Source organism: Scyliorhinus canicula, chromosome 11, assembly GCF_902713615.1.
Source record: "Scyliorhinus canicula chromosome 11, sScyCan1.1, whole genome shotgun sequence".
Taxonomy (NCBI): Eukaryota; Metazoa; Chordata; class Chondrichthyes; order Carcharhiniformes; family Scyliorhinidae; genus Scyliorhinus; species Scyliorhinus canicula.
In genome coordinates this window covers 161,581,714-161,603,228 of record NC_052156.1, presented here as the reverse complement: position 1 = coordinate 161,603,228, position 21,515 = coordinate 161,581,714, and the positions used below count along the sequence as shown (strand labels likewise).

Below are 21,515 nucleotides of genomic sequence, written 5' to 3'. Positions count from 1 at the left end.
AGGGGGGACAGATTAAGATGTATGAAATTATGAGGAGCACAGATAAAGTAGACAGGAAGAAACTTTTCCCTTTGGTGGAGGGATCAATGACCAGGGGGAAGAGATTTAAGGTGAGGGGCAGGAGGTTTAGAGGGGATGTGAGGAAAAACCTTTTCATCCAGAGGGTGGTGGGAGTCTGGAACTCACTGCTTGAAAGGGTGGTGGAGGTAGAGACCCTGATAACATTTTAAAAGTATTTAGATGTGCATTTGAGATGCCGAGGCAGACAAGGCTATGGGCCAAGTGCTGGAAAATGGGATTAGATGGTTGTTTTTGACGGGTGCAATGGGCTGAAAGGCCTTTTATAGGCTGTCGACCTGTATGAATCAATGACTATGAAGCAAATATTGTTTTTACATTTTATTTTTGTATTTTTACAGAGAAGTGATGACAGCAGCAAGGAGCAGGGCGAGATGGAGGTGGGAATACTCTTTGTTGTTATTCTGTAGCGTTTGAAATCACTGACCAGTTTAACCATTATCTGTCTACTTATCACGATGTTTACATGACTAGTCGGTTATTGACATCTTTCCTTTTACTGGTACTTTACTTTTGTAAATAATTTATATGTAAACGTTTCACAGACTTTCCTGTCATTCGTCTATCATTTGTTCTTTATTGAAAGGTTGAGTAACCACTGAATAAAGTGAAAAATCTCCTCAAGTTAATATTCTCTCCAGTTGCATACATGTAATCGACTATTTCCACTGTTAACACCAAAGGCCCCGTTCAGAGGGTGGAAGATAGTTTTGATGAATGGATGAAGAAATAAATAGATGGTTGGCTGAATAGATCTGGTGGAAATCCAGCATAAGAACATAAGAACATAAGAACTAGGAGCAGGAGTAGGCCATCTGGCCCCTCGAGCCTGCTCCGCCATTCAATGAGATCATGGCTGATCTTTTGTGGACTCAGCTCCACTTTCCGGCCCGAACACCATAACCCTTAATTCCTTTATTCTTCAAAAAACTATCTATCTTTACCTTAAAAACATGTAATGAAGGAGCCTCAACTGCTTCACTGGGCAAGGAATTCCATAGATTCACAACCCTTTGGGTGAAGAAGTTCCTCCTAAACTCAGTCCTAAATCTACTTCCCCTTATTTTGAGGCTATGCCCCCTAGTTCTGCTGTCACCCGCCAGTGGAAACAACCTGCCCGCATCTATCCTATCTATTCCCTTCATAATTTTAAATGTTTCTATAAGATCCCCCCTCATCCTTCTAAATTCCAACAAGTACAGTCCCAGTCTACTCAACCTCTCCTCATAATCCAACCCCTTCAGCTCTGGGATTAACCTAGTGAATCTCCTCTGCACACCCTCCAGCGCCAGTACGTCCTTTCGCAAGTAAGGAGACCAAAACTGAACACAATACTCCAGGTGTGGCCGCACTAACACCTTATACAATTGCAACATAACCTCCCTAGTCTTAAACTACATCCCTCTAGCAATGAAGGACAAAATTCCATTTGCCTTCTTAATCACCTGTTGCACTTGTAAACCAACCTTCTGTGACTCATGCACTAGCACACCCAAGTCTCTCTGAACAGCGGCATGCTTTAATATTTTATCGTTTAAATAATAATCCCGTTTGCTGTTATTCCTACCAAAATGGATAACCTCACATTTGTCAACATTGTATTCCATCTGCCAGACCCGAGCCCATTCACTTAACCTATCCAAATCCCTCTGCAGACTTCCAGTATCCTCTGCACTTTTCGCTTTACCACTCATCTTAGTGTCATCTGCAAACTTGGACACATTGCCCTTGGTCCCCAACTCCAAATCATCAATGTAAATTGTGAACAATTGTGGGCCCAACACGGATCCCTGAGGGACACCACTAGCTACTGATTGCCAACCAGAGAAACACCCATTTATCCCAACTCTTTGCTTTCTATTAATTAACCAATCCTCTATCCATGCTACTACTTTACCCTTAATGCCATGCATCTTTATCTTATGCAGCAACCTTTTGTGTGGCACCTTGTCAAAGGCTTTCTGGAAATCCAGATATACCACATCCATTGGCTCCCCGTTATCTACCGCACTGGTAATGTCCTCAAAAAATTCCACTAAATTAGTTAGGCATGACCTGCCTTTAACGAACCCATGCTGCGTCTGCCCAATGGGACAATTTCTATCCAGATGCCTCGCAATTTCTTCCTTGATGGTAGATTCCAGCATCTTCCCTATTACCGAAGTTAAACTCACTGGCCTATAATTTCCCGCTTTCTGCCTACCTCCTTTTTTAAACAGTGGCGTCACATTTGCTAATTTCCAATCCACCGGGACCACCCCAGAGTCTAGTGAATTTTGGTAAATTATCACTAGTGCATCTGCAATTTCCCTAGCCATCTCTTTTAGCACTCTGGGATGCATTCCATCAGGACCAGGAGACTTGTCTACCTTTAGCCCCATTAGCTTGCCCATCACTCCCTCCTTAGTGATAACAATCCTCTCAAGGTCCTCACCTGTCATAGCCTCATTTCTATCAGTCGCTGGCATGTTATTTGTGTCTTCCACTGTGAAGACCGACCCAAAAAACCTGTTCAGTTCCTCAGCCATTTCCTCATTTCCCATTATTAAAACTCCCTTCTCATCCTCTAAAGGACCAATATTTACCTTAGCCACTCTTTTTTGTCTTATATACTTGTAAAAACTTTACTGTCTGTTTTTATATTCTGAGCAAGTTTACTCTCATACTCTATCTTACTCTTCTTTATAGCTTTTTTAGTAGCTTTCTGTTGCCCCCTAAAGATTTCCCAGTCCTCTAATCTCCCAGCAATCTTTGCCACTTTATATGCTTTTTCCTTCAATTTGAGCATGTGAGAAGTTGGAATCTCCCTATTTACTTTCCCACCCTAAAGCAGTCAGGAACTGCCAGGTTCATATTTTATCCTGTTTAACTGGGTCAAACGGAAACTGGAACCAACTGCAATTTTCCCTGGGTTGTTTGACTGAATTTCCCACTCGGGCAACTCAGTTAAGAGCACTCAGGCCAGAAGGGGCACCAACAAATTTTTAAATGCTTCACGTCTCTCGCGGGTTCAGGAGGCGCAGTTTTGCTCTGGGAAAACTGATTCCTCGTCCACCGTGGTCCTATCCCCACTCCCTCGGTCACAGGGCCCCATGGAAGTGCTCCCCAGCTTAGGCATCAACCACAACATCCAGCTCATGACATTTTCCACTGCTCTCTGCAATCTTCCACCTGGAAGATTGGGAAGCTGGTTATCGTAGAATCATAGAATTTACAGAGCAGAAGGAGGCCATTCGGCCCATTGCGTCTGCACCGGCCCTTGGAAAGAGCACCCCACTTAGTGCCCATGGATAGCTGGTCAGTGAATAGATCAAATCACTCAGGGGCACTAGAGGTGCGTGTCTGAGGGAAACCGCTCAGAAATGGAAAAGCTTTGCACTTCATCTCCTCTGTGCTATCGTTCACCCTGGACAACAAATCGCGAGAGAGCAATCATTTGTTTTCCATTTACAAATGGATGACCTCAGTCACAGAGAAATGTGTTGTTAAAAGCCCTTGTTTTGTCAAACAGGATCACATTGAGGAACAGATCACCATACACAGTTATAAAGTGAAATCCATTATCACCTCACGCTTTGCTGAAACAGTCTTTAGCACAAAGGTCGTGAACAAGGAATCGAGTGCCCAGAACATGGTCTTCAACGTACAGATTCCACAGGGAGCCTACATCTCAAACTTCACAATGTGAGTACTCAAAGCAAGTAAAATTGTTCCTGCTCCTTACCAGCTCCTGGATGTTACTTTCGTTATCAGATCTAGTGCACAAAATGCTCAGAATCTCGGGCGACGGTACTCCGCCGGTACTCAGCTTTTCTATTTCAGACTCTAATCGACCGGTTTCTATTTCAGATTTGTACCGTTGTCAGCTTTTTAAAAATTTATTTTAATCTTTTCATCAACCCATAGCCAGCACCTGTAAGAGAGAAAAGGTAGCTTAACAGTTTGGATGAGACTAACAGATCAAGAAGCAAGCATGCAGACAGAGATTTGGGTATATAGCTGTTTGTGTCAATATTGTAACTTGCAGATTCGAGGTACAATTACAGGGGAGGGGGTGGCACTTTGGTATATTGTAACTGGGCTGGTAATCCAGAGACCAGGGCAATGTATGGGGTCCTGGGCCTGAATCCCATCACGGCAGATGGTGCAATTTGAATTCAATAAAAAGCTGTCATTTAAATTGCAATGATAAGCAGGAAACCATTGTTAATTGTTGCAAAAAAAAACATTTCCACCTGGTGCGGCTGACATGTGACTTCAGACCCACAGCAATATGGTTGACTTTGAAGTCACTGAGCACGTCACTCAGCTCAAGGGCAAGTTAGGGATGGAGAATAAATGCCCACATTCCATGAATTAATTTAGTCAACACAATGGGCTGGATTCTCCGGTGCCCCAGCCGCACATTTCTTGGTGGCGCACCGTTTGCTGGTGGCAAGATTCTCGACTCCCGCCGCTTGTCCATTGGATTGGATTGGATTTGTTTATTGTCACGTGTACCGAGGTACAGTGAAAAGTATTTTTCTGCGACCAGCTCAACAGATCATTCAGTGCATGGAAGAAAAGGGAATTAAACAAAATTCAAGAAAATACATGAGAATACATAATAGGGCAACACAACATATACAATGTAACTACATAAGCATTGGCATCGGTTGAAGCATACAGGGGTGTAGTGTTAGAACATAGAACATAGAACAGTACAGCACAGAACAGGCCCTTCGGCCCTCGATGTTGTGCCGAGCAATGATCACCCTACTCAAACCCACGTATCCACCCTATACCCATAACCCAACAACCCCCCCCCCTTTAACCTTACTTTTTAGGACACTACGGGCAATTTAGCATGGCCAATCCACCTAACCTGCACATCTTTGGACTGTGGGAGGAAACCGGAGCACCTGGAGGAAACCCACGCACACACGGGGAGGACGTGCAGACTCCGCACAGACAGTGACCCAGCCGGGAACCGAACCTGGGACCCTGGAGCTGTGAAGCATTTATGCTAACCACCATGCTACCGTGCTGCCCTAAATGAGGGAGTCAATAAGAGGGTCATTTAGGAGTCTGGTGACAGTGGGGAAGAAGCTGTTTTTGAGTCTGTTCGTGCGTGTTCTCAGACTTCTGTATCTCCTGCCCGATGGAAGAAGTTGGAAAAGTGAGTAAGCCGGGTGGGAGGGATCCTTGATTATGCTGCCCACTTTCCCCAGGCAACGGGAGGTGTAGATGGAGTCCATGGATGGGAGGCAGGTTCGTGTGATGGACTGGGCGGTATTCACGACTCTCTGAAGTTCCTTGCGGTCCCGGGCCGAGCAGTTACCATACCAGGCTGTGATGCAGCCAGATAAGATGCTTTCTATAGTGCATCTGTAAAAAATGGAGTTCCCATTGAAGCCACCACATGTCGCTGGGATACCTGCAGGCGGGGATGCACTGCTGGTGGGAAAAGAGAATCGCAACAGTGGGAAAATTCTGGCCAATGGTTCAGGAGGACTTTACCCCTGACTGACTCTCATTGGGATACCCATTGGCAAAGGCATGCTCACCTTGGAATAGGGTTCCACCATGAGTTATCCTGATCTGCAAGCCTGAACAATGAGGGATTAGCAGGAAGTTTGACCAACCTTTACCCTGTCTGCTCCCCAAGTAGTCCTGTGGCCAACTGTACCATTGCTACCGCTGACTCAGCTGGAACCTATACTCTGATCATCAAATGTGGGATCCACAGTTAATGTGGCTAAATACTGCACTGTGTGGAGTGCACTGATGTAGCCATTCAGGAGGCTGGTAGATTGACCTATGATAGCTTACCGGGCACGGTTTGGTCCGCTTTGGTGATCAAGTCGTTACAGTTTGTTATCGCACTAAGTGACAACAAAATTCCAGCATCTGGAACGAGCTGCCAGAGGCAGTGGTAGGGGCGGGTATGATTTTGTCTGTTAAAGAGCAGTTCGACAGTTACATGGGCAGGGTGGGTATAGACGGATATGGGCTAAATGCGGGCAAGTGGGACTAGCTTAGTGATAGAAACTGGGCAGCATGGGCAAGCTGGGCCGAAGGGCCTGTTTCCATGCTGTAAACATCTCTGACTCTATAACTCCAGAAGCCCATGCTGGAATGTGGTTCTCGAGAGGTCAGCTTGGCAGTTTGGGAGGACAGAAAGTCGGCTGAGCCAGCTGGCTGTATGATTTGGGGACGGGGATGGGGGGGGGGGGGGGGGGGGGGGGGGGGGGGCAATCCTACAGGGAGAGGAAGTGGAGGTTCACACAGTGAACATCAGTACCTGGGTGCTTTTGTGGCACTGCTATTCCTTCTGCCGTCCCCAACAAAAGTGAAAGAAAAGTACATCATAGAAGATCATTGCATTTACAGTGCTGAAGGAGGCCATTCATCCCATCGAGTCTGCACCGGCTCTTGGAAAGAGCGGCCTACACCTCCACCCTCTGCCCATAACCCAGCCTAACCTTTCTTGGACACTAAGGGCAATTTATCACGGCCAGTCCACCTAACGTGCACATCTTTGGACTGTGGGAGGAAACCGGAGCACCAGGAGGAAGCCAACGCACACACGGGGAGAACGTGCAGACTCCGCACAGACAGTGACCCAAGCCAGGAATCGAACCTGGGACCCTGGCGCTGTGAAGCGACAGTGCTAACCACTGTGCTACTGTGCTGTACATTTTAGCAGCCTGTGAAAAGACCTACAATATGGTTCTGAGAGCATTTCACACCAGGCATGGGCTGTTCACACCCTGCTATCGGCCCAAAAAATGACGTCAGGGTCCTGCAATGAACATCGAATCCGATCCTAATACCTAAGCAAGGTTCCGGTGTGGTCCACACCCATTTTGAGGCCTGCACAGAAATCAAAGCCTCTGACTGATGTGGGCGGCACTCCTGGAAATTTGGAAGAGGAAATTGAGCGCAATGCTAAATAGAGGGCTGATTCACAGGCAACCCATTTCTCACTAGTGATGATGAATTTAGATATTTATTTTTATCATAAACCACTGTTGTAATACATTAAAACTTAAGAAAAAAATACGTTTTCAAGGAATGATTCATTGAGAAACACCTTGGCTGGAATTCTCCGACCATTACGATTCATTTTTCCCATTGGCCGTGGACACACGCCCATGGGATTCCCGTCGACGTGGGGGGACTTCAATGGGAAATCCCATTGACAAGCCGCGGGAGCGTAGAATCCCACCGGAAACAAACAGCGAGCTGCCAAAAAACACACGGCTGGGGGCCCGGAAAATCCCGCCCCTTTAACGAATGACCTCACGTCTTACTGAGAAGGTAGAGCAGATTCTGTGAAATGGTTATGTAGTGATATGCATCACTGTGAAGACATAAGGGGTTAATGTAAATACACTACAGCTAAGTAAACACTAGAGGGAGCACCAGAGACATCATGACATGCAGACATACAGCTAATGAACACATAGAATAGGACACGACCAATGGGCAGTCAAGACACCCAGAGGTGACACTACCACAAGGGAGCATTACACAACCCATAGGACAGGGCACACATGTTCTGTCTCTTTCCACAGGCGACACTTAGAGAGTAGGACAGGGGCAGATCAGAAGCATCACACCCACCATGTGGCTTAGAGCAGGCTGGTTAATTAGACCGAGTTACTATAGTAAGATAAATCACATTGAACTTACTTCAAAGTCTCGAGTATCTTTTAGTCAAAGCTGCATCGAGTTGCAGCCTGTGTTATCCCAGAGTACATAATACAACAGGTTAGACTTTGGATCTTTTGGGGTTTTTTGTGCTTATTGGCTCATGTGGATTGTTGTTGCTCTTTGGGTCACTGACATTAGAGTTTGACTGCTCAACAGGTCCCAGTTTTTAAAGCTGTAAAGTTTAGTAAGTTAATAGAAGTTACTTTTAAGGGAAATTTTAAACTAAAGTTATTTCTAACTATTGCTGAAAAGAGAAGCTTTGATGTTGAAGTTTTTTATCTCACAGTCGCCAGGACATTCACAAGAATGTCAGGAAAATCAACAAATGTATATCAAAACAATTATTTTGCAGGATGCGAGCATCGCTGGCAAAGTGGGCATTTATTGCCCATCCATAATTGCCCTTGAACTGAGTGGCTTGTTAGGCACATAGGGTGCGATTTAATGGTCATGTTGCCCTTGAGCGAGAACATGATGTGGCCGTTAGATCACGGGAGAGGCCAAAGTCGATAACTGGGCCAGGCGCCGATCGGATTGAGATCTAACCAACCCGCTGCCATTGGCGAAATCAGAATCTCGCCGTAGCATGGCGAGAAACCGATAATCACAACTTAAAGCCAATCTCCATACAATTAACAGGACCAAGCCCCTATCTAATGGTCTCCTGTGATCTAACTGCCTCCCCAGCAAGTGGTCACGTGGACACCACTTAGTACATCTTGGTAAAAACGTGAGGCTGGCGGAATGGCTGCTGCAGGGACCCAAGGAGGTCAATAGCCATCTTCGGGGTTGGGGGGGGTTGGGAGGGGGGGGGGGGGGGGGGGGGGCATGTGGTTGGGGGGGTCCCGGATACCCAGCCTCAGTTGGGTCTGGGCCGCCATCGGTGGTGGGGGGTTGGTCACCCATGGCATGGGGTGTCGGGTGGGTGTCTCAGCATCCACGGTTCCGTCAAGCCACCGCCTGGATTGTGTGCACCCATTACTGGGGCCACCCCAGCCCCTGCCTGTCTGCCCCGCCTACCATCCATAACTCCCACTGACCGCGGCTTGTGGCTGTGTGTCTGAAGGCTATTGCTCATCGGGAATTGCCAATCGTAGTTAAGTTAGCACTTCACGAGGGCGGTGCGCTGGCACAGTGGTTAGCACTGCTGTCTCGCAGCGCCGAGGTCCCGGGTTCGATCCCGGCTCTGAGTCACTGTGCGTGTGGAGTGGCCCCATGGCATTAATTTGAAAATGAAGAGGGTCAATAATTAGTCCTCAATCAGCATCATTCTAAAAACTACCTGTTGCTTCCGGTGAGACTTTGCTATGTGCAGATAAGAGACCGTGTTTCCTACATTACAAAGGTAACCACTCTTCAAAAGTATTCCACTGGCTGTAAAGTGCTTTGTGGTCATGGAAAGCAAGATTTCCTTTCTAAATCATCCTAGGTTAGAGCTTTAGGAGCACATGATTTTTAAAAACTCTTTTTATTGGCTTTTCTCATATTTATAAAGTTACTGTGTATATACATTACATTTTTCTTGCCCGCGCCAATTTACTTTATTTTACAGAGGTTTGTTTTGTCCTTCATTTAACTAACTCTATGTACAGTTTGCTGCCCTCTGGATCGGTCTATGATTCTTCCTCCCCCCCCCCCCTCCTTCCTCCTCCCCCCCATTGGCTTTAGCACCCTTCCTCTTCTCTTATGGTTTCCCCACCTTCCTGGTCCCCCCCCCCCCCCCCCCCCCCCCCCCACCCCATGGGTTGCGCAGTCCTTTGGTTCCCCATCTTTCTTTTTTATCCCCCTTAGCTGCTGGCCTCGAGCAGGCTTTGGAACAGGCCGACAAACTGCCCCCAAGTGCCCGGGAAGCCTTCCTCTGATCCTCGGATGGCGTACTTAATCTTCTCCAGGTGGAGAAATTCCGAGAGGTCAGCGAGCCAGTCTGCAGCTTTGGGCGGTGCTGCCGTTCGCCAGCCGAACAGGATTCTCCGGCGTGCGATTGGGGAAGCGAAAGCGAGGGCGTTGGCCGCCTTCCCCATGTGTAACTCTGGCTGCTCCGATACTCCGAAGATTGCCACTATTGGGCATGGCTTCACCCTCACCCCCACAACCTTTGACATTGCCTCGGAGAAGGCTTTCCAGAACCCAGCAAGCTTGGGGCAAGCCCAAAGCATGTGGGTGTGGTAGGCCGGGCCCCTCTGGCACCGCTCACATTTGCCCTCCACCTTTGCTCATTCGGGTTCTGGTCAGGTGCGCTCTGTGCACCACTTTGAGCTGCATTAGGCTGAGCCTTGGGCAGGAGGAGGTGGAGTTCACCCTGCTCAGTGCCTCGCTCCAGAGTCCCCACCCTACCTCTGTCCCCAGTTCATCCTCCCATTTTTGTCTAGTCTCATCCAGTGGTGTTCAAGCTCTGTCCAGTAGCTGTCCGTATATTGTCCCACATAGCCCCCCTTCTCGCTGCTTCTGCCTATCAGGTCCTTCCAGTAGTGTGGTTTCTGGGGCCCCGGGGTACCCTACTGTCTCTTTGCGGAGGAAGTGTTTTATTTGGAGGTGTCTCAATTCCTGTCCTTTTGCTAGTTTCCACTTCCTCGTCAGTCGGAGCACCATGATTAACCTCCAAATCCCTGGGATAATGAGAAGGAAAATAGCCAGGGTTCCCACTCTTGAGGGCGGATTTCCCAGCCCTGCTCGCAGTGCGGGCAGAACGGGAAAAATTTGGAGAGCAGCCAAAAGTCAAGTGATGGCTGGTGGGAAGAGAAAATCCCGGCTTGGCTGTCGAGCAGTGACCGTATCGAGAACTTGTTGGTGAGAGGGTTCCATTTGCTTACATTAAATAACTTGCCCACACTCAAGTGTGAATTCTTGCACAAAGCCACTGAGGCAAAGTACTGGATGGCAGCTGGGAAGCAAGGACCTGACCTTGAGCCAGAGGTCTGACCCTTCAGGAGAGGGGGGGCGGTGGGGGGGGGGGGGGGGGGGGGGGGGGGTAAAAGGGTGATAAATAAGTCTGGCATGAGCTTGAACATTTCAGGAAGAGCGTTGTTAGCAGGGGCCTGGAAGTGAGTGTCCAGCCTATCCACTTGGCTAGGAATGCTGCATGGCTCAAGGTAGCTATGACACGAGCGCTGTGAGGTGGCTTCAATGGGAAATCCCATTGACAAGCTGCGGGAAGATAGAATCCCACCGCCAGCGAACAGCGGGGCGCAGAGAGACACACGGCTGGGGCACAGGAGAAGCCAGCCCAATAAAGTCCAGACAAAACCAACATCATTACTACAACAAAATTAATTCATATATTTTCCATCTCTCGAACAGGACTGTGAATGATATAACATTTGTTGGATCTGTGCAGGAAAAAAATGAAGCCAGAAGACTTTACGCAGAAGCACGAGCTCAAGGCAAGGCCGCCGGGATTATTAGGTAAAGGTTTATCTGATCTTTATCTTCTTTATCTGTGTTACACACTCTATTTAAGCCCTGGATCTCCCCAGTGGTTACGTGGTCTCGAAACCCAATCAGGAAATGATTGTGTCTTTTCCTGTGCGTGTTGCTGGCTGCCCAATAGGAAACTCAAAGATCAAAAGAAAAGGGGTGGGATTCTCCTTTGCCCGGCGCCGAAATCGGGAACGGCGATTGGGCGGAGAATGGTTCCCGGCGCCGGAATCGGGGTAGGCACCGGTTTGATGCCGTGCCGCCATGCCCCGCCCCCTCCAAATCGCCATCATTGGGACTTGCGCCACGTGCAGTCACAACACCGTTGGAATGTCATTAGCAAGCCCACCCGCAATGCCCCGCCCCCGATGGGCCGAGTTCCTGACGGCGCGGGCCACTGCTGTGGTCTCAGCAGTCAGGGGTCTGGCATGCCAGCTGCGGAGAGAGAGCGAGAGGGGGGCGTGCAGACAGTGTCCAGCTCCACCACACTCGGCCGAGTTCCATGCCGCTAGCCGGAGGGCTTCTGCCACGGCTGGGGGGTGTGGTGGGGAGGGGGGGGGGGGGGGTTGGCCAGGGGGTGGGCTGTGGAGTCAGGGTGGGCGGGTGCACTGTACTGCACGGCCATCGCCATCTTTTCCAGCGCGATCGGTGTATGTCTGGTGGGGGGGGGGGGGGGGGGGGGGGGAGGGCATAGACGTACGTGCGGCTGCGGCTTGTCTGCCCTGTGCATGTGCAGCATGGGACCCCGTGATTCTCCTACCGTTTTCCGCGCATTCCGCGGGTGTTTCACACACCTCCGGTGCTAGCCACTCCCCGCTAGCGGTAAGGGTGAGGATTTTGCATCGGTTTTCCCACTGTGAAATGCCACGGATCCTCCATTTCTGTCAGCACTTAGCCTCAGGAACGGTGAATCCAGCCGAAGGTGTGTTCAGTAACCTATTGATGCCTTTCCATGTTTAGGACATCTGCCCATGAGATGGAAAGTTTTAAAGCTGAAGTAAATGTACCTGGAGGGAGCAAAGTTAGCTTCGAACTTTACTGCCAAGAACTGTTGCAACGACGACTGGGTCGATATGAACAGACTATTATTCTCCACCCGGGCAACTTGGCGAAGCAACTCCAGGTATTGTTGTTAGTCTCTCATGCGGTACTGTGCACTCTAGGCATTTCACTCTAACTGAATGGCAAGTGTTCCACAACCTGCAGTTTGTTCCCCAACTCTCCCCTTCATTTAACATCTTCCTCAAAACCCACCTACCCGGTCAAACTTGTATTCACCCTTCCTCATACCTTCTTCTTTTGGCTCAATATCTATCAGACCTGATTTTAACTCGTTGAGTGTGTTAAATCTCATCCAATTTGCACATCTATTAAAGGTGCAATGTAAAGGTAATTTGCTCCGGAAGATATACTGGGCGGGGTTCTCCTATCTCCTCCAGGGTTGCAAGCAAGAATGGAAAATCTGGCGTTCCCGTCAAATTTCCATTCACTCTCAGAAACCAAAGGGTCCCATCTGCGAATGAGGATAGAAGATTTCACTCACCGTTTTATTCAATGTTCCATACAATATGTTACCAGGACCTCTGACTTGACTGAAGAAGTTAAATGCTATCTTCATTACAAAGTAGGGAATTGCTTTCAGAGTCAAATTTCATAATGCTGCTCACTTGTGTGGAAAGAGCATTGACCTTAATTATTCACAGCTGGTTGGCCCACCCCCTAAACCGACACGTATTCCTCGGGCCTAATGTGAGTTTGACGCTGGGGTTTTCAATGGAGCGACCACTTTATACAGCAGTTGACAATTGTGCTCACAGCTAGAGTCAACATATAAATTACATGACATTCTGTCTTCAGGCAGGAAAAGGGTGTGGATAAGATTAGATCTGAGCAGTGATCTTTCTTCTATCTTTTTATTTTGTTTATTCTTTATTGGGATATTGGTATTGTTGGCAAGGCCACAATTCATTGCCCATCCCTAATTGCCCATGAACAGGGTATCTTGCTGGGCCATTTCAGAGTCAACCACATTGCTATGGGTCTGGAGTCCCATGTCGGCCAGACTGGGATATTAGTGAAACAGCTGTGCCTTTACGACAATTGACAAAACTTTCATGGTCACCATTTCCGCGGCCGCCTTTTTAATTCCAGTTTCTTTTTTAATTAATTGAACTTCGATTCCACCGGCTGCTGTGGTGGGATTTGAACCCATGTCCCATGCATTAATCTGGGCCTCTGGATTACTAGTCCAGTGGAATTACCTGCCCAGCCCCAAGACAAGACATCACTGTGGTGGACCTGCCCCTAAGTTACTGGGCCCGAGGGACCTTTCAGCTCCTGCTGTCAGTCATTGATTCAGCAGTTCCCACATGGCTGCAAATGGCTGGATTTCCACATCTATTGCAGTCGCCTGTTAGAGGAAGAGAAAGTTAGCAGCTAAGCTTCTTAACCCTGTTCCAAATTCCTGGAAACAACAGGGGATTCACTAAAATAAACAGGTAAATGTCTGGACCCCTAACCGTTCAGTGGTTCAATGGGGGCACTTGGGGCGCGATTCTCCGCTCCCCACGCCGGGTGGGAGAATCGTGGGAGGGCCCCCCGACTAATTTCACGACCCCCTGGCGCCCCCCGCGATTCTCCCACCCCCCGCTCGGAAGAATCGGCGCTCGCCGTTTTTCACGGTGACCGGCGATTCTCCAAACCGGATGGGCCGAGCGGCCTGGCGTTCGCGACGTTTGAAAAATGAAATGAAATGAAATGAAAATCGCTTATTGTCACGAGTAGGCTTCAATGAAGTTACTGTGAAAAGCCCCTAGTCGCCACATTCCGGCGCCTGTCCGGGGAGGCTGGTACGGGAATCGAACCGTGCTGCTGGCCTGCTTGGTCTGCTTTAAAAGCCAGCGATTCAGCTGAGTGAGCTAAACCAGCCCCTGAACCCCTAAACCAACCAAACCTGGTCGCTGCCATCGTGAAATCGCCGTGAGATGCCCGTTTTGGGGCTTGTAGAGGGCCTGGTGGGGAATGAGCACCACGACTGTGCTTGGGAGGGGACAGGCCCGCGATCGGTGCCCACCGATCGTCGGGCCGGCATCTCAATCAGACGCACTATTTCCCCTCTGTCGCCCCGCAAGATCAAGCCGCCACGTCTTGCGGGCGGCTGAGGGGAAGATGCCCACCGCGCATGCGCGGGTTCGAGCTGTCAGCCGTTGTGACGTCAGCCGCGCATGCGCGAGTTGGAGCCGGCCAAACTGCGCATGTGCGGCTGACGTCACATAGGCGCCGCCGTCGCGTCATTCTCGGCGCGCCGCTCCTAGCCCCCCGGATGGGGGTGAATTCGGTGAGAGGAGCGGGCTCCGAGGCCGTCGTGAAACTCGGCCGAGTTCACGACGGCCTTCGCGATTTTTCCCGGGAGCGGAGAATCGGGCCCGTTTTGTAGCCCTGTGACATCCTGACCAGGCAGGTCTCTGTCTCTAATCTCTGCTGCATTAGGTGGCCTCACTTCAGGCACCAGTGGGAACATCGTAACTTTGGCTAGAGGTGGTTATCAAATAAAAACAGAAAACGCTGGATCAACTCAGCAGGTCTGGCAGCTTCTGTGGGGAGAGAAACAGAGTTAACGTTGCGAGTCCATAGTTCTGTAGCAGGGTCAAATGGATTCAAAATGTTAACACCGGCCGCGGGATTCTCTGGTCCTGTCGGCAACACATCCCCGCCCCCGGGGTTCCCTACGGCATGGGGTAGCTTCAATGGGAAATCCCATTGACAGCGACAGGAGCAGAGAACCCCATCGCCAGCAATCGCCATGCCACCGAGAAACACACGGCTGAGAGGCCAGGGAATCTGCCCTCTGTTTCTCTCTCCACAGACGCTGCCGGACCTGCTGAATTTATCCAGCATTTTCCGTTTTCATTTCAGATTTCCAGTATCTGCAGTATTTTGCTCTGACTTGATTACGACGCTGTTCATCGTTAGGTAATGCGAATACGTTCACAAGCGCCAAAAACCATCACCTTCAGCAGCGGAAAAATAAAAGGTGATTTAATATCACTAAATTACCAATCAATCTTTTTAAAAAGCTTATTTATTTTCCCCTCAGGTTGATGTCTATATATTTGAGCCAGAAGGGATCAGCCACATTGAAGCACCGAACATGCTTGGAGCGCAGTTCGATGGGCTTATCCGTATAACTAAAGGAGAAAACAAGGTAAATAAAAGTGAGGCTGGTTAAGCTGGGGTTGTTCCCCATAGAGCAGAGAAGGCGGGGGGGGGGGGGGGGGGGGGGGGGCCTGATTGAGGTGTACGTAATTATGTAGGACATAGATATGGGGCAGGATTCTCTGACCCTGGGGCCGGGTCGGAGAATCGCTGGGCCAGGCGCGATTCACGCGACGACGCGACGACGCCCTGACGCCGCCCGTCTGCCGATTATCCAATGACTGAAGAATCGGCACCATTGGCACCGCACTACGTGGCCCCCCCTCCCGCCGATTCTCTGGGCGGGATGGGCCAAGTGGTCGCCGAGATAGGCCGAGTCCCGCCGGCGGTGTTCACATGTGGTCTTACCCTGCCGGACCTCGGCATCCATCCTGCGGTGGCCTGGTGGGGGGGAGGGGGGATCCGAGCCCGGGGGGAGGGGGGGGGCCTCCACCATGGCCCGCGATTGGGGCCTACCGATTGGCGGGCCAGCTTCTCCTGATGGGGGCCTCTTTTACTCCGCGCCGGCCCCTGTAGCTCTCTGCCAAGTTGCGTCGGGGCTGGCGTGGCGACGGAACCTAGCGCGCATGCGCAGACCCGCGGCGCCCATTTGACGCCGGTATCGGCAGCTGGAGCTGTGTGAGTCGCTCCACTGCCGTGCTGGCCCCCTATAGGACGCAGGATCGCTGATCCTGGGGGCCTGTTGGCGCCATCGTAAAACGCGACGACATTTACGACGGCGTCAACACTTAGTCTCACGATCGGAGAATCCCGCCCATGATACATAGGAAGTAACTCTTCCCCTAGTTGAGAGGTCAGTAAACAGAGAGTATAGATGTACGGTAATGGGCAGGGGACTTAGAGGGGATTTGAAGAAAAGCATTATCACCCAGAGGGCGTTAGGAATCTGGAACTCAGTGCCCAAAAGGGTGGTAGAGGTGGGAACATTTAAGAAGCATTCAGATGAACACTTGAAAAGCCACAGCATTAAAGGCTGTGGACCACGTGCTGGAAAATGGGATTAGAATAGATCATAGAATCATAGAATTTACAGTTAGGTGCTTGATGACCACTGCAGACAAGATGGGCTGAAAAGCCTATTTCTGTGTTGTAAACTCTATGACTTTAAACATAGAATTTACAGTGCAGAAAGAGGCCATTCGGCCCATCGAGTCTGCACCGGCTCTTGGAAAGAGCACCCTACCCAAGTTCAACACCTCCACCCTATCCCAATAACCCAGTAACCCCACCCAACACTAAGGGCAATTTTGGACACTAAGGGCAATTTATCATGGCCAATCCACCTAACCTGCACATCTTTGGACTGTGGGAGGAAACCGGAGCACCCGGAGGAAACCCACAGACACACGGGGAGGATGTGCAGACTCCGCACAGACAGTGACCCAAGCCGGAATCGAACCGGGGACCCTGGAGCTGTGAAGCCATTGTGCTATCCACAATGCTACCGTGCTGCCCATGAGTTACAGTTTCTACTAGGTTTTATTACGAAAACCGTTATGATGCATGACGCATCCTAAATACCTAATTGCAGAGATCAGAAAGCAGTAATGCAATTGCTTTACCCAACAGGATGGGGGACATTGACATTCAGGGGCCTATACACTGACGGTGGGGTCACAACACTGGAAGAACTGGAGCAGAGATTCCAGCTAGCTAAAGGCAACAAACTCAGATACCTGCAGCTTAAAAACTTCCTACGGAAGGAGACACGGACATACTGGCAACCACTACGACAGACTCTATTAGAAGAGCTACTGGACATCCTAGACAGAGGGAACGGTAGTGACATGTATGAACGACTGCTAGAGAGGGCCGGCACCGAACTGGACACGACAAGGAGGAAATGGGAGGAAAACTTGGGGTTTGAAATAGGGTGGGGACACTGGAGCGAAGCACTGCACAGGGTCAACTCTACCTCCACATGCGCAAGGCTCAACCTAACACAGCTAAAAGTGGTACATAGAGCCCACTTGACCAGAACCCGTATGAGCAGGTTCTTCCCAGAGGTGGAGGACAGTTGTGAATGGTACCAAGGAGGCCCAGCCAACCACGCCCACATGATCTGGTCTTGCCCAAGACTTGCTGAGTACTGGACAGCCTACGTTGAGGCAATCTCCAAAGTGGTGGGGCTAAGGGTGGAGCCATGCCCGAAAGTGGCGGTCTTCGGAGTATCAGACCAGCCAGTTCTCTTCATGGGGTGGAGGGTGAACACCTTTGCATTTGCCTCCTTGATCGACCGCCGTAGAATCCTGCCCGGTTGGCGATCAGCAGCACCACCGAAAGCTGCAAACTGGCTGTCGGAATTTCTTCTACTGGAGAAAATCAAATTCGCCATCCGTGGGTCGGAATAGGGCTTCACAAAACATGGGAGCCATTCACCCAACTGTTCCGAGACCTGTTTGTGGCCAACACATAAATAAATAAATAGCCAGTAGCCAGGGAGAAATAGCCAAGACAAAATAGAAAGAGGAAAGCGAGGGAGGACCGGGGGAGGGGGAACAAGGTGAGGTAGCAAAGCTCAGCAAGAAAAATGGGGGGCAACAGTGAAGAAAGGGGGACGGGAGGGAGGGGAGGTTCAAGGAGAGGGAAGCTGTGGGGAGGGGGGAGGTAGGGAGGATCGTATGCTGAGCCAGACGGCGACAGACTGTGAATAGAGAAACCTGAGAAGAAACCTTGGTGACTGTACAATAAATGAAAACGAACGGCAATGTATATAATTTTGAAAATGGCAATAAAAAGATTTAATTTAAAAGTATCAAAAGCAACAGGCCACCGTGTAGCAAAGTTATTTGATACGTTGGGTGAATGTGAAACAGGGAGCGCCACAATATCGCCCAAACGAGGGCCCAGGGGCCAATGCTAAATTCCCCTTTAGATGTCATTGCCGATGAGGCACTCACAATTCCGTCTTGTGTTTTTAGGCTCATGTCTCCTTCAAGCCAACTTTGGACCAGCAACGGAAATGTCCCAATTGTTCGGACTCTGCCATTGATGGCAGCATTGTTGTGAGATATGATGTGAAACGAGAGCTCAACGGTGGAAGCATCCAGGTTCTTGCCTGATATTTAGCACATTTCACTTTGCACCTTGGGGGAAAAAAAACTTACTTTGATACTAAAGCATTGCAAATCGTCTTTTCTCTCTCATTGTAGGTTTCCAATGGTTACTTTGCTCACTTTTTTGCTCCTAGCAATCTTCCGCCACTTCCCAAGAACATTGTCTTTGTCATTGACGTGAGTGGCTCAATGTGGGGAATTAAAATGAAGCAGGTAAATGTTTTTGCTCCAGTGATATTTCTTCAGGATTAACATATTGTGAAGGTTCTGAAATGATGCAGCAGATCTTTATCCCAATATCTCAGAGGTTGAGAAAATTTCCATATCGTCATTTTTATGTCTCCAGACGTAATCAATCCATACTGATAATGCCTCTTCCTTTCTAATTGCCTTTGTTGCTTGGGTCAGTCTAATTTTCTTTTCACAACTTGTACGCTGGGACACATGGATCCCAGACAGCTGCATCGACTGAGGCTATGGGGCAGGATTCTCCGTTTCTGCGACTGAGTGCCGGCTCGAACGGAGAAACACGTCAGGAAAATCGGCCCGGACCCCTCACCGATTTCAGAACCGGAGGGGCTAGCACCGGCACCGCATGAAATGCCCGCGGATCACGGCAAAAACGGCCGGAGAATGGCCGGGACCCGGGCCGTCCACGCGCACGGCTGACGATCTGCACTGATCACGCCGTACAACATGGCGCCGGCCGTGCGCATAACCTAACGCGCAAACCGGGACCCCACAGCCCATCCCGGGGCATCTGCTGGTCCTCCCAATCCCAGCAGATGCCCCATCAGCCAGCGGCACGGATCCCAGCCGAGAGTGGCGGCGCAGGACACAGTCTGCAGCCGGCACGCCGGCTCAGACCACATGCGTCTCACGCCATCGGGAACTCGGCCCAGCGGGGGAACAGCATCGCAGATGGGCCGGCCGATGAGGCGCCAACGGCCTTGCGACTGCGCTGGGGCGTGCATCACAAGGGCTCCGGTTTGGAGGGGGCGGAGATTTTGTGCTGGGGAGGCAGTTAAATCCCAGGTGGCTGTTACATTCAACTTCAGTCTCGCTAATGAGATTTAAATTAATGCAAATTGGGGTTAACGATATGCTTGCCATATTTGGGCAAGATGCGGAACTCGCAATCGGGAAAGGGCTGGGTAGATAGCAAACTGATTCGCGCCCAGTGTGAATCTCAATTTTGGCCTCTCCCGCTATTTAACCAGCGCGCCCAGAACTGCGCCAGGCACAACATGCTGGTTAAATTGTGCTCGCATCCCTCGAGGATATTACACTTACTCTTTCTGACTTTCTGCGTACTCCCTTGAAAGACGTTGCCCTCAATATATTTTCTACAGGTTGGAGAAAAGAAAGCATTCTTGTCAGACAGCTTCCTGGATTCTGAATCATTGTGTGTGCATCTTTGGGTTTTCATGTGTGCATTGTCATCCCCTCCACTTTTGATCTTGATTTCCAATATGGTGAAACAGTGATAGAGGGAGGGCTACCCAAAGTGAAAGGGTGGTACAGTTGAAATTGGGAGCTCCCCCAGGCAAGGGATTCTGAACAGATACCCGAGGGTACATTTTCTCTGCGATCTCTATTATGTCCGTTAGCACGGCAGGTTGGGTCATTGCTAAAATAGCATTACTCTGGGGAAACATCCCTCAATTAAAAGTTAGCAAAACAATACTACTTGATAGCGATAGAGGGCGCCAACTTCAGCATTCCATGTTGTATCTAGTTTAGCTTCTATTCATTGAAATAGTTCCAAGACTCCTAATCAATTGGTTATGTCTGCACACCTCAGACGATATCTGGAATGTGATATATTTGCAATGCCGAAGCAAATTCCCAGTTTCTTGAAGGAGTACTTACTTACTAATATAATAATATTTAAGTGAATTTTTATATGGCGACACCTAATTACAAAAAAAAACAAAGTATATTTTATGTCACAGTTTCCTAACTCCCTCAAGAGTCTTTTAATAAAATAGGCTTGGAGTACAAGACCACAGGAGGATTTTTAGCAAACAACTAAATGCTCCATTTATTATTATTAAGTTGCATTATAAAAATGAAGACTTGTGTTTGTGTAGCGCCTTTCATGGCCACCAGACACCTCAAAATGCTAATGAAGTACTTTGGAAGTGTAGTCACTGTTGTGTTGTAAGCGACACGGCTCCCGCACTCTCCCACAAACCGCAGTGTGTTAATGACCAGATAATCTGTTTTAGTGATGCTGATTGAGGGAAACATATTGGCCAGGAAACCTGGGATAATGCCCTGCGCTTCTTTAAAACCGTGCCATGCGATCTTTCCCATCCACCTGAGGGGGAAGACTGTATCTCGCTTTAATGCTTCATCTGAAGCATGGCAGCTCTCCGTCAGGACTGTAAGAAGTCTTACAACACCAGGTTAAAGTCCAACAGGTTTGTTTCAAACATAAGCTTTCGGAGCGCAGCTCCTTCCTCAGGTGAATGGAGAGCCATTCACCTGAGGAAGGAGCAGTGCTCCGAAAGCTCGTGTATGAAACAAACCTGTTGGACTTTAACCTGGTGTTGTAAGACTTCTTACTGTGCTCACCCCAGTCTAACGCCGGCATCTCCACATCATGGCTCCCTCAGGACTGCATTGAAGCTGCAACCTTGGGTTTTGCGCTCAAATAGGACTTCTTTTCAAAATAATCTTTATTGTCACAAGTAGGCTTCCATTAACACTGCAATGAAGTTACTGTGAAGACCCCCTAGTCGCCACATTCCGGTGCCTGTTCGGGTACACAGAGGGAGAATTCAGAATGTCCAATTCACCTAACAGGCACGTCTTTCGGGACTTGCGGGAGGAAACCGGAGCACCCGGAGGAAACCCGCGCAGCCACGGGGAGAACGTGCAGACTTTGCACAGACAGTGACCCAAGCCAGGAATTGAACCTGGGACCCTGGTGCTGTCAAGCAACTGTGCTGGCCAATGTGCTACCGTGCTGCCCAGACTTGCCCTGAGTAGGACTTGAACCCACAACCTAATAAGTCCGGGGCAAGAAAGTTACCAACCGATCAACGG

The 21,515-nt window shown here is 49.5% G+C and overlaps 1 protein-coding gene across 1 annotated transcript in view; it reads left to right on the top strand.

Moving 5' to 3' along the window:
• Positions 1–423: 423 nt before the first annotated feature.
• The window catches only part of itih2 (inter-alpha-trypsin inhibitor heavy chain 2), a 57,486-nt gene continuing 36,394 nt past the window's right edge, over positions 424–21,515 (top strand). Inside the window, exons 1-7 of the mRNA XM_038811884.1 lie at positions 424–458; positions 3,590–3,762; positions 11,074–11,178; positions 12,151–12,313; positions 15,287–15,394; positions 18,327–18,455; positions 18,558–18,674. Of these exons, the coding sequence (XP_038667812.1) occupies positions 453–458; positions 3,590–3,762; positions 11,074–11,178; positions 12,151–12,313; positions 15,287–15,394; positions 18,327–18,455; positions 18,558–18,674 (801 nt within the window). The 5' untranslated portion in view covers positions 424–452. The remainder of the gene's footprint in view (positions 459–3,589; positions 3,763–11,073; positions 11,179–12,150; positions 12,314–15,286; positions 15,395–18,326; positions 18,456–18,557; positions 18,675–21,515) is intronic.